The sequence below is a fragment of the Amblyomma mixtum genome, chromosome 5 (genome assembly GCF_055824585.1).
Source record: "Amblyomma mixtum isolate Tamu chromosome 5, ASM5582458v1, whole genome shotgun sequence".
Classification (NCBI taxonomy): domain Eukaryota; kingdom Metazoa; phylum Arthropoda; class Arachnida; order Ixodida; family Ixodidae; genus Amblyomma; species Amblyomma mixtum.
This window is the reverse complement of record NC_143016.1, coordinates 151,100,732-151,114,720: the sequence shown is the minus strand read 5'-3', so window position 1 is coordinate 151,114,720 and position 13,989 is coordinate 151,100,732. Positions and strand designations below refer to the sequence as shown.

General features: G+C 45.6%; 1 protein-coding gene across 1 annotated transcript in view; it reads right to left on the bottom strand.

Moving 5' to 3' along the window:
- Positions 1-354: 354 nt before the first annotated feature.
- Positions 355-13,989, bottom strand: part of LOC149344156 (shootin-1-like) — a 54,430-nt gene continuing 40,795 nt past the window's right edge. Inside the window, exons 12-16 of the mRNA XM_089546178.1 lie at positions 12,266-12,333; positions 11,126-11,223; positions 8,865-8,921; positions 7,483-7,633; positions 355-1,217 (exon numbers count right to left, since the gene is read on the bottom strand). Of these exons, the coding sequence (XP_089402304.1) occupies positions 1,147-1,217; positions 7,483-7,633; positions 8,865-8,921; positions 11,126-11,223; positions 12,266-12,333 (445 nt within the window). The 3' untranslated portion in view covers positions 355-1,146. The remainder of the gene's footprint in view (positions 1,218-7,482; positions 7,634-8,864; positions 8,922-11,125; positions 11,224-12,265; positions 12,334-13,989) is intronic.

Genomic DNA, 13,989 nt, shown 5'->3' with positions numbered 1-13,989 from the left:
AAATAAGAGTGATTGTAGCACCATCCCCATGAATACATTCTGCCCGACACCACACAATGCTCACTGCCTGCACGTAGCCCCTGTCAAATGTTTGTTCTCAGTGAAAATCGACTGCATGACTATGTTCGAAAGCAAACAATGCTTTTATTGCTCAGAAAATTGGGCTTTTAAAGAAAACTGTGAATTATCCCTCTATTCAGACTCACGACACCAAGATAAATAGGAATCGATGATCAGAGCCTGGAAATGAACGGTGACATTAGCCTTAGGGATCCGCAACGGAAAACTGCTTTGACAACACCTCAGTTTGCTTGCAAAAACAGCCGATAGTGGTTTGTCATCAGAAATCGATAATGCATCAATAAAGGCCAACTTTAATTTGTCCTTAATGTCCACTCAGGCTGAGCTGGTCAATGTCCTCAAGCGGCAGGCAGATCTGCAAGAGTTGTTGGCTACAACATAGTAGTGTGACAGGAACACTGCCTTTCCAGAGAACCTGCTCCAGTTTTGCACACACATTTATCTGAACATTGTGACCATATCAATATCACATAAACGTGGTATTGTTCCGTAAAGTGGCGGCCAGTCTTGCCTCCCTTGGGACATATCGAGTCGCCAGTGGCCGGCATGTGCAACAGCACCACTGCTCACACAATTAACATGAGAGGCCGGCATGACAAGAAGGCTGCACATGCACATGATGATCACATTACAGAATCCATAAGCCCGGAACATGCTTACGTGAAAAAACTTTCCATTGCACTTATACTTTCTGAAGTAAGCCCAAAGTTGTTGGCACTGAATGCAAAGGAGTATATATATATACACGGTCTGTAACACCGCTGAAATCACAACACTGAGCAATCAAAGGCAGCTGAGTCAATGAAGGCACTGTTCGCTTCAGTGCTCTTGGTTAAAAGATAAATAGCAATAGTGCATAAAAATACTGTTCGAACTTGAGTATAGGCATATAAAATAGTACCGTACTCTTGCTTCATAAGATAAAAATGTGCCCTCCGTTGCCTTGTGGCAATAAGAAAAGACATAAAACAACATTGCATGGAATACCGCTGCAACCGGCACGCACAAGATGTGTCCGTGTGGTGCCCTCTAGTGTTGCGCAAGACGGCATTGAGGATGAAACAGTCATGGAAGTAGGCTGTTGTCCGAGGCATCAACATCCAGGCTCTTGACAGAGCGCAAGCTTTCAGAATCGGCTGCAAAGAAAGCATAAATTGCTGGTTTGATGTCCCATTCGAAGCCAAACACAAGAAATATTTACTCTGTTCAAATAATTCGCAAAATGCACTGAACATGACTCAGCGACTGTGAATGTGGGATAGAGATTCTATGAATGGGACACAGAATATGGGTCACAGATTCAAGTCTGAAAGCGGAACACATGGAGCTCAGCCAATGCACATGCAGCCCAAAGCAACATAACTGTTGGGATAAGGACACAAAAGTGCGACCACATTAAATTCTACTCTCCCATTCCTTAGCTTCACAAATTGTGTGCACATCATGACTAAGTGCAGTATAGCAGCTAAGAGCAATTTTTTTAAAGGAAGCAGTCAAACTATGTTCACACTATCGTGCTATTGTTCCCTAAGCAACCTCCTGTACCAAGTAAAACAATCCAGCCCAACAATGAAGTCAAGTGGCCATGAACAGGTCGACCAAATACAGTTGCACTGTGCGTGAAACAAGACCTACAATCTTGGTCCAAAGATTGTTTCAATTTTGTGCACCCCTTTGAAGGCTGTGCCGTCCTCCATACTTCTTACACGTTCCTTCAGCGTCGGAAATCGTAGCTGGCAACAGGGTAGCTGCCGAATATAGCTGCCTCTGGTACACTTAACACGAGGCTCGTGTCTTTCTAAGCAGGCCTGAATACACAATGCCATCTTTCAAAATGATCTACAGTCGCTTGACCCCTTCCTGGCACTTTTCACCGCTTCCATTATTTTTCAAGACTTTCCTAACTTCTTTACTTCGGCACGACACAAATTTCTGTTTATCTATGGCTACTACGGTCAGGTACAAGTAAAAAATGAAGCAAAAAATGCCCCTCACAAGAGGCCCTCCAGCTAATGGCATCAACTGATTTTCATGACATCACTGTGATGCCATGAAAATCAGTCAATGCAACTGGCTGGGGGGCCTCTTTTGAGAAGCATTTGCTGCTTTGTTTGAAGTTTGAAGTTTGTTTTATTTACATCATAGATGTGGGTAGGTACAGGTAAAAAAGTGATCGCAGATCACTTGAGGGACCCCATGACCCCCCTTTACATGGCATACAGCAGCAAACATCGGAATATCGGTCGAACGCTATAGACAAAACTTTTTACAGACACAGTTACACATACAAAATATTTTACAAATCATAAAAAAAGAATATACTTAACAACGTTTTGTTGGTTATTTAAAGGCAGCTTTAATTTCTCGCAAGCTGCTTTTGGAAATATCGACATTCATGGACTGTAATTGGTTTAATAAGTGTGGCATACTGTAATGTAGCATCTGATTCCCGTAGTTGGTGCGACAAAAAGGAATAGACCATTTTTCTGTATTGCGCAGGGTATAAGCCGGTACAGTTTGAGTGAGGCAGGTCAAGTCTAGAAAGGCTCGATTATTATATTGTAGAGATTTCTTGTATCTGGTTGCTAAGTAATATCGGTACAAGCTATGGACTGGTATAATCTGGTAGTGTGAAAATAAGTGATCAGTAGGTGCATGGTAGTCAACATTGGCAATGTAACGAACAGCTTTCTTTTGCAGCATGTAAATTTTCTTGCATTGTATTCAACTGTAGTTCTAAGATTTATGCCATGGCTACTTAGCTACTGTGCAAGACAGAACAACTATCTCATAAAAATTAGTAAAGGAATACAACTGTTCCAGGTCCTTTTTTTTTGGGGGGGGGGGGACAGTGGTGCATAGGGTCTCAGCAGGAACGGGAAAAAACATGCCCCACTGTGCTCCAGCAATTTATTCATCGTCATTACAAGCATGCTTTTGTCCTATAGTTTCAGTTCTAGCTCTTTTGGGCTGTGACATCAAAGACGAGCACACAGGTTGCTCATCGGTACTCACAGAACAGTGCTGTGTTCGCAGCGTCGTGTGCCGAGATGCACACAACTACACAGAGTCACCCGTGCTCGTAGCATACAAAAGAGCAGAAAAAACATTTGTGCATGGTGAGCACATGCAACCTGTCACAGCCCATTAAAAGCAAAACTCTCGGGGAAAAAAAAGGAGTGCTGTTATGCCTTACTTATAAGCACACTCCAGCATATCTGCTCCCGTTCTGTTGTTCCTAAGCACCCTGTTTATCATTACCAGCAAAAAGAACGGAATTAGAAAACTTGGTGTCGCCACTCCTTTCAACAACACTGCCACTCTTATCTCTCACTGTGCACATCTAGTTTCTGCCCATGCCTAATCTCCTTTCTACTGCTTTCAGGCTTCCTCCGAGCTTTGCTGCTTCCTAAGTCTTTTCCTTGTCGTATCTGTGGGTGTTGCTTGCCTCCAGCTTATAAATTTTAATTAACGAGACAGTTCTTGTTTATCTTTAGTGTTAGGACACCAGTACTCATGCATTTCCTAATAAGCCAAGCCAGATCAAATCATCTTTATTTACATTAGGACGATGTAGGTAGGCCCGAAAAAAAAAAAAAAATGAAGCACATATATATCACTTAAAGGAGCCCAGGCCCCTTTGTACAAGGCAACACACAATGAAAATGACAGAGCATGTTGAATAACTGATGTGTGCTACACAACAGCTGGGCAAGAAGGAATATGAATTTGGCAACATTTAACAGTGCAGGTATGTATGGTTAGAAAAACAAGAGACAATAGGCATATAAAGAAGATCGGTAAGACTATCACCGGTAAAATCGGTAAGGCATGTTGTCGCATTATGACAGAAAATATAAAAGATCATTTGTTTCCTGGGAGAGACTGCTATCACCCTATTGGCTATCCTATCTCCCTCCTACTTCAATTGTGTAGTATGAGATTATTACGGCAAAGATCTTAAGGGAGGATGCAGCTTGAAAATCACAAAAAAATGGCCAAAAACTTATTTTTTCTAATATTGTAGTACCAGCTTGTATGCCTCATTTCTATGTTTTTCACTGCTGAAATCGACTAAGAAGTCCTTAAAAAAAAGCTGTTCCATGAACCGTGGTGGCTACATTGTGGGGAAACGCTCGAACAATGGGCATTTTTCTCATTGCAGTTTTTTGCCCCGAGAGTGGAGCAGATATGGAGTGGAGCCTTATGGAGCAGATATCTTCACGACTGTTTGATCTGTTTTTACCGCGTTTGTTCTGTTGCCCTCCTAGGACCATAGTGCAGATCAAGACATCCTGTGTTTATAAAATTTTGTAACTTTCAATTTCTCGTAAGAAATTTTGTCTTCACTTTAGATAGGTCAACGAACACTGCATAGCAAAAAATTTGAAACTAAAATTTGTGCTTTAATGAAAAGAAATTACAAGGACATCTTGTCCTGCAGCACGTCAGCAGAAACGCAGTGGATGTTGAACTGGCCTTCTACCACATGTTCTTAACTTCGCGGCTTTTTGACAAGATTCAAAGGAAAAATATACATTAAAAACAATTTTCTGGATACATAACAATGAAATTCTGTGCGACTAGTCTTAAATTTATTTCTAATATGCTTGAAAAATTTCATGTACTACATAAATCCAGAAACGAAAAAATTTTTCTTGAAAGCTGTGCTCCCCATGAATCAATGTCTCCATATTAAGTTCATCTTTTTTGATTAGACCAGATTAGTACCTGTTTTGCAGCAATGTTCTGAACTGCTGCACATTATCCTTATCACTAGGATGGCTTTATCAGAGCTCAGAGTGCTTCTTCAGCAGATCTGTTCTGCTTAGCGGAAATACGGGTATAAGTCAAAAGCAAGGGCGTCCGCAGAATTTTTTGCAGGGGGGGGCCCCATTGGTTGTTGGCGCCGGAGAGGGGGGGGGGGGGGGGGGGGGTATGTTCGTAGCAAAAAAGCACTATTTGCGGAGTAAATTTATTTACTTATATATACATAAAAAATAAGTAAAATGCACACATGAAAGAACAATTGGAAACAGCAAATTAAAGCGTGGCTAGGAGAGATACATTGGAGTTTATCAACGAAGAAACAATCAAAATTAATAAAAAATGCAAAAAGATACTATCACTTCGTGGAGAAGAGTGCTCAGTCTTGCTGCATGCGGGTTCTCGACTCACCCGGATTGATGACCAGCACACAGCACAATATGTTCACGAACACGCAACTACAGTCACTCAGTCAGTCTTCCTTGAACAGCAACTGTACACGCCTCGGATTTTTCTGGGCGAATTGCGTGATTACACCGGTGATAAATTCATTTCTATGCTTCATTACACGCTCTCGGTGCACACTCATCATACACATTGATTGGAAAAACTGAAGAACGCGTACGTTGAAAACAAAAGATGACTACATATACAACAAAAACTTATTTACAAGAAAAATGCACGCTCGCAGCTTCATACACCTCGCTCCATCTTGCTCGCGCATCCGCACAGTCGAGCAACCGCACACACACTGCTCGCCGCTCGCCGTTTACTCGTCCGCTGTCTTGGTTGTTCTCGCCATCGTTGACAACCGGCCACTAAAAACACCGAAGCACAAACACAGAGGCGCGCACACGTGCAATGCGCATTTTGGGGAGGGAAAGGAACGCTGCGCGCGACTTCCGAGGGGAAGGGACACTCGCCACTCCGGTCGGAAAATTTGTTTTTGTGTTTTTATGGGGTTCAGAGCCCCAAAACGACTCGGGCTATGAGGGACGGAGTAGTACAAAGTTCCAGATAATGTCGACCACCTGGGTCTCTTTACCATGCACTGACATCGCACAGTACATGGGCGCTGTTGTGATTTGAGGCCCAGCCAGAGGTGACAGGCGAGCCAGGCAGGCGCCATCGGGCTGCGTTGACCAAAGGTGCTGGTTTTCGGGGAAGACGCAAGGAACACTGGTGTGGGGGCGCCTCTGGAGACTGCGTCGCCGTGAACAAAAGCAGCTAATCCCCTTTGCCGAAGATTCTGAAAGCGGCGCTTCTACCGAACTGCGCTCTCCCGTGGATCGGAGGAGACAGCGAGCGGCGGCGGCGCCAACTCATCGCCCGCTTGCCCCTGAGCAGCCCGACAAAGCGGGGGTGGACACGGCTGATTTGTCCTTCCCCCCTGAAGAATTCATAGGTGGCCGGCGTAGCGACGAAGGCGAAAACAAGATGACCCGTGCACTGTCTGCCTCTGTTGTGTCGCTATCTCTCTAAAGATCAAAGAAACAGACACCCATCTCAAGACGGCTCGAAACACATGCTCGCCGGTGCCGCTGTATGTCTACAACAGGTCGCCCTTTTGTAGAGCTAACGATGGCGTGGTTTGAAAACGGCGGAACGACGCGCGCCCGGACGCGGCATTTCGCAGATGTGACCCAAAGCATGGAAGCGGGGCTGCTAAATTTTAGCCTTTTGGCTGAGCACACCACCGCCCCTGGCGTGCGGCCATCACTCACGGTTCGAGTGAGTGATTTTCCAGGGGGGTGCAACCGCCCCCCCTTGCCCCCCCCTCCGGACGCCCATGGTCAAAAGTGCTTCATGCTTTGCAATGCATTTATCTAGGAACTACCCTTCGTTGCTGCTCGTCTTAAAAGGTTTTCATTCCAAAATCTGGATAATTGAAATTTTGGCCCATCAAAGCTTAAAAAAAAATTCCATCAGCCAATGCTGTCATGTATCAAAGACCAAGTCTCTGCTAGAGCATCGCAATGCATTCCTCACCATTCCTCTGAACCTCTCTGTAGTTCACGTGGTTGCAGCACTAATGTGCACCACTACCACTCTCAGCTTCAAACACTGGCGACATGAGGAAACAGTCCCTTTTTCTGGCCCAATGACAGCCATGTAAGTTAAGCCGAAAGCTTTCTTTGCCACCACGCAAGATTGACTACATCTGATATATTTTATGCTTGCTTTTTATTGTATAAAGAGATGCCTTTACTTCAAACCGTCATTGTATGCCATGTGAATGGGGCACTTGCTCTCTGGGGGCGGGGGGGGGGGGGGGGGGGGGAGGCTCTTCCACGTGTTCTTTTTTGTTTTGCGGAATAATAAAAATGCAGACTGACTGACATGCGGAAAGAAGCAGGTGTCTCCACTTCAGTGATTGTGAGCGCTTTCTACGGTCATGCACCCAAGCCATTTGCAAAGTAATCTAAATGCCCTTGGATCAGGAGTCCCCGCTTTGCCTGTATTGACTTTTCGTCCTGTTTGTTGCACTTTCCCTTCTTTAATGTGCATCACCAATAACTGGCCTGAAATTCTGCCCTTCAAAACGTGATTCCGCATTCCAACACGCCATGATCAGGAGCAGCCATACACCATTAACGCGAAGCACGCCCACTAGAGGGCGCCAAGCGTGCTCACCCTCGGCCCTGTCGCGAAGTTTCTTGGAGTGGAAGAGGCGCTCCAGCTCACTCTGCTCTTCCCGGCTGCCAGAGGAGCTGCTGGCCAGGGAGTCCAGCGAGTCGCACGGCCGCACCCCTGCCCGGGAGTTCTTGCGCTGCTTGATGTCACTCTGCACACGCCCGCAAAACATGCAGGCTGAGCACAGATGACCTCCACAATTCATTTCCCCCTCTACCACTCAAAATGCACACCCAGGCAGTGCTCAGAGTCAAGGTTAAATGCGCCAGCTAACTACATGGTTGCAATCGTTTATGCCAAGTCTAGCTTTTCCAGACAGTGCCCGCAATGAATTAACTCCTATCAGCAGCCACATTATCTGTGACTTGAGCGTACATTGCAAGAACAAAACTCCGGACACTGCAGTTTACTTCTGCATACTGGTTGAAAATAAACAGCCACATAACTTGAACCACGGCACAACTGAACTACTAAATATCATGCCGCTGCTGGCATCACTGAAATGTATGCAGGGCACCACCTTGGTTTTGCTACGCTTAGCTTAAGCTCATTCTGCTTGACTCTTGGCACCGGCAGAGCTTGACTTGAGGGCGTCGTCACATCCAGCACATACCCACCACTTCCTATATAGCTGAGTAGGGTACCAGTACTCAATGGGGGACCAGAGCAGCAGAACCTGAAGTGCGCACCTTCCCTACTTCAACCACGAGAGGCAGCCTCGGAACACAAACTCACACAGAAGACTTTCGGGACAATTGAAGTTGCTGCAGCAACGTATTAGCATCAAAACGCCTCCAATTACCACCGACAGCAGAGCAAAAATTTTTTTTCCCTTGTTTTTCCACTTTCCTTTGGATGCAATAAATCATATTTTATAACATGTTAAGACCTGTTATGAAGGTTCAGCATAACAAAGACTTTGCACATGGCATGCACAGAGCAGCAGCAACCTCTAAAAGGACAAACATAAGCTTCATCATACACCCAAAAATAAAGGCTAGATGGTCATGATAGTGGCAAGTGGAATCTTTATTCTATATCAGCCCAGCACATTGACAGGGTTACACTCTGTTCATGTTCACAGAAGTGTTCAAGAACATGATAAAGGCAACAAGCATACACACGACCTATGAAATAACAGAATCAGTCTTACATCTCTTACTTCCAATGATTTCCACTAGCTAGCATCTCTGTGAATACCACCAGCTGGTAATAGCATCCTCGTAATTGTATCCTCATCACCCGACTGATTAGACAAGGGTCTATTGGTACTTAAGAAACTGTTGTATCTGAGCACATGGAAAATTTTTGCACAGCAACAAAAAAATCAACAGAGCACGCTTCACAAGACCCACACTAGGTGACGCTACAGTGTTACTCACCAGGATGTTCAGCACTTCATTCACAGCTGGCTCGGAAGAGGGCTTCTCGTCTGGCTCCTGAACGACAAGCAGCAAAGTATTCATGCCGAGTTAATGTGACCGGCCAACAGAAGCACACTTTCCTTTTTAATCAATGCACTGCCAACAACGAACGGGGTTGCATGGCTGAAGGCACACGCAGGCAACCAGTAAAGCCAAGGTACCCCATCAAAAACGGTAGTAACACGACAACATATTGATTAAAAGAAGAAAATCAAATATGCAGTAGCACATGCAAAAATGAACCACTATGTATTGTAATGTGAAACAGGCTTACTCATAGCCATCAGTGTTTGCTTGAAGACAGTAAACACAATTTCATGCGTCATTCACGTGCATGCACAAAGCGGAGCTGATGGGGTCATCAGACCACAAACAGTGTGCTTAATGTGAGTTTTAAAACTGTTCTGGTGTGCGACTAGCCACAATGGCAATATAGGCCTTTCTACCGAGCACACGCAGAAAGCTCGCACTATCACTTGCACCATACTTGAACCAGGAGCACCCAACAATCCAGCCAGGAACACGGTGGCGCCGAGGGAGTTACTTTTTTGGAAAGGTCTGTATTTTACCAGTGTCAAAGTGCTAGCAAGCCACGATGTGCAATGGCCAAGAACTAGGCACTGCATGGACCATACACCCATAAGTGCATCGTCCAATGTGCACCATTCCAAGTGAAGGCACCCCGTGAAGGAACACATACGACGGGATTCAGTACAGCAGCCGCCCAGAAATGCGACAGCAAATGTGATGTGGCAGGAAGTGCACCATGCTGAGTGGGCAGCCAGGGACAGTGTGGTGCGCATGCTGAACAGTCTTCATCCACAATCGAAGTTCTCACTGAACTGACGTGCTTCAGTCAACCGAATCATTCATCAATTTTCAAGACGAGAAAGATGCAGAGCAGGCAATGTGCCCACACAGCATGCATTCTGACAGTGTTCTGACAGAAACGCTGAGGTCAGAGACTGACCTTAAAACAAAGACACACTATTGCTTAAGACTGCTGAAAGATTCCAAAGCTGTTAGAACATATTACATATTATATTACATATCATTATTGGGCATGTAATGCGAAAGCAAGAGAACCGCTGGTCCTTAAGGGTAACAGAGTGGATTCCAAGAGAAAGCAAACGTAGCAGGGGGCGGCAGAAAGTTAGGCGGGCGAATGAGATTAAGAAGTTTGCGGGGATGCGGCAAAGGACAGGGCTAATTGGAGAGACATGGGTGAGGCCTTTGCCCTGCAGTGGGCGTAGTCCGGCTGATGATGATGATGATGATTACTGATCTTCATTCTCTTCTCACCCCAGCAGCACACCTTCATCTTCTCTGGCACTCTACACTTCTTCCAGCATCGTTTTCATCGGGCCTAAGGGTGTACGGAACAATGTTGCTGATGTCTACTGCCTCCAGCTTATCGTCATCCATTGTGTACCACATGGTCTTCAGGATGCCTTTTATCTTTACGACCTTGAACGGCCCCAAACACACTGTTCAGGAATTCCTGTGACCATACTGTACCAATTGTCAATAGTAATAATCGGGCGTATTCACGTAGTGACGCTTTTCCATACTTTGCTTGTTCTTGCAGACTGAGCTCATCAGCCATACCTAGCAGACTGTTTGCTGCCAAGAATGATGGCTTTGCAAAGATTGCATACCAACAGCTGCAACTTGCAGCGCCTATGTGCAGTTATTTGTACTATGTAGTTGCTGCTTCCAGGTAAGCCTTCACATCTTTCCTTTAACTCCACAAAGTCAATATTCACATTCTCAAATAGCACACCTAGTTTTCTAGCACCATCGCGACATCTGTCCTCTGCTTTTGTTGTTTGACTTGCATACTTGACATGGTGAAGGATTCCAAACTGCGACCACACTGCAGCTAGTCTCATACAGGATCTCAAGTAAAACTTGTTGCAGGGCAAGTTGGTGCATAGTTTCTGAAAAAGTTAGCGCAACACAAAAACAATCACGGGAAACAAAGGCAGGTCCTGTCATTCTTTCTCGTGAGTGTTTTTGTGTTGCGCTAACTTTTTCAAAAATCATACAGGATCAACAAAAAAATACTCCCAACATGTAGGACACATTTTTTTTAAGCAGCAGTTCTACCAGCCTATGCCCGCAACAACCAAAGCAAATCATCGAGACAAGAAGCACACAAAGACCGTGCACAAAAAGGTGCCCGTCAGAACCATGCACAGTAAACCAACCAGACCCACCTCTTCCTGGACGGGCCGTGCTGTGGGCCGCAGGTGGACACCCTTCTTGATCTGTTCAATCATCTCCTCCATCAGCTTCATCTGCAGCTGATCTTCCCCTGGGGACGACAGTGATTGACACGATAGGCTCAGACCCAAGTCTTGGAGAGATCGCAATCAAACAGTCAACACATACTGCAAGGACTGCTCAAGAGCAATGCACTATCTGCAAAAGGCATTTTAGCAAAATGCTGATCCTACCGCATCGAGTGCGGCACTTCACGTTCCCAACAAAACTGTCTCGCAAGTGCATCTCATCCATTTTGCTTTATTTATTTTATTCTCAAGACTTTTGGCAGCAATACTACTAAGTGCACACAGCAGATTATTAGGACAATGGCCATTCGAAAGAAGCAAATAAATAAAGAATTGGTACAATGCAGGTGCATTACAAAACGACAAAAATAATAAAGACATGCAGCCATATATGCTTTTGTGTGACCGCTTCAAACCACTGTCTTTTCCCCGCTTATGTAATGTCCCAGACGGGATCTTTAAGGGTACAATAAATGATGATGATGATGATGATGAAAAGGGGCTGCAATAATGTGCAAACAGGGTGTGTCCAAAAAGTATCGGGACTACAGTCATAAAAAAAAAATTAATGCTGATATAAATAAAGTGACTAAGAAACACTGTAAATAACATCCTTCTTGTCCAGGAGAACACATCATTTCCATTTAAATCCATCATTGCCACGCAAGGTACGCTCCTTGGATGCCTCCAAACGCAACCTCCTTCAGATAGTGTGTCAAAGCCGCTTGAGGCAGCGTTGACACATTGCGCTTCGCCAGGAGCTCCCTTAGGCTAGCAACGTGTGGCTCGGCGCATTGGTGTGGTGAGGAATCCTGTTATCATCTATGGGGACGTGCTTTACTCATCCCCTGCGGTTCGCTTCACCGTGCGGAGTACACCGCAGAGCCAAGAAATGGCGCGCAGGATCACTCTCACAGTCAGTTCTCATTGTGATTTAAAATGCGTTCCCAAATTTCTTTTTAGTGCGCAACGACATATACGATCACATGAAGCACCAGACACAGTGGTTAATTTCAGCGGCCAGTAAGCCGCCAGTGAGAGAGAAAACATGGCCAAGTTGCTCACTTGATTTTGTGCTGGCTGCAGATGGTGCTGCTGCCTTTCTGCTGCTGGCGATGAGTGCCATCAAAGACCTGCAGAGGTGATGAAGAGCATGTCAGTTGCCTTACCTACGTACACACAATGAGCATACACAGATTGGGAAGCTTCCTGTCTCAGATGCCCATAAGCAGTCAACTGGATGGCCAGGCAATGATACACAGAGAGGGTATGGCAATAAGCACTCATGGAATAACTTGATGGCATGAAATACATGCTACGTTAGCCCTGCTTGCTGTGCAAGCAGCAGCCCAAACAACCAAGTTTAGTTTAAGGTATCTCTAAGAGCTGAAACATACTAAATGGTTTGGTTCTCTTGGGTTTAACGTCCCAAAGCGACTCAGGCTATGAAGGACGCCGTAGAGGAGGGCTGCGGATAATTTCGACCACCTGGGGTTCTTTAACGTGCACTGACATCGCACAGTACACGGGCCTCTAGAATTTCGGCTCCAAAGAAATTCTAGCCGCCGCGGCCGGGACTGAACCCGCGTCTTTCAGGTCAGCAGCCAAGCGCGTAACTACTGAGGCACCACGGCGAGCAAACATGCTAAATGCCTCGTGGTAAAAAGTGTTACTGTTATAACCCGACACGCAAGCAGCTCCAACCTGACAAGTTGCTGCTATTCATAGCATTTTCCTGCCTTCAGCATCTCCATCTTTAGCAGAAAAGGAAATGTGCAAAACTAGGATACATGCAGGTGGTTTATTACCAGAAAACTAGTATAGGTAGTTTAGTGTTACGGTTGCATAATAAGAACACCACTTAATCCACTGTTCCGGTTGTCAAAATATATATTTTTCCCCTCATGTAGCGAATCCGCCCTGACTTTCATGCTGTGAGCATGACGATGATGATTAATTTTTATGGCGCAAGGGCACCGGTGGCCAAAGAGCGCCACGGCACAAGGCATTTTTTTCTACTCAAGGTGGGGTCAGAGACCCATTTTCCAAGCAGTTCACCCTAAAGAAGCCGAGCATCAGCCCAGGGGAAAGCCTGTACCGACCGTATCACGGGGGGTACCCGGCGGCACTAGGGATCAAACCCCGCACCTCCTGCATATAAGGTGGATGTTCAAACCACTGGGCCACCGCTGCGGTGCCTAATGCTGTGAGCATTTGTAATGAACCTGCGCTGGCAGGAGGCATTTTGGTGCCAATAGGGCATGGGTCGCATCACTGCACGTAAAGCACAGGACACTTACATGTCAAAATCAGATGCCTTGGACAATGCACCCTAAGTACGGCTGCTCCACCTTGAAGATGTTTCACGACACATGGTATGGCCATGCTGATAACGCATCATTATGTTCAGATTACGTCCATAACTGCACAGTAGCATACTACCCTCACAGAGCACTGCTCACCCCGGGCAGGCTAACGAAGTCAGCTGACTGACATTGAACAGCTTCTACTTCGTCAATTTGTGTTCAGTGTGCTGGATCCCATAGCACAAAAGCAGCTTCACGCTTGGGTTGAATGAACGATTGCGGTTTTGCTCTTGTTATGCAGCCTTTGCAGTGGTGTTCTCAACCAAGTGGTGTGTTTTTTTGCTCGACACCACTCGCCTGTGGGCCCTGTTATAAAGGTAACTGTTAATCAGCTATGCACTGCACAGAGCAGACAGGGGAAGGGAAAAGAGCAGCTCGTTATGACATACATGACTTCTGTCGTGTATGCATTGCATAGATTAC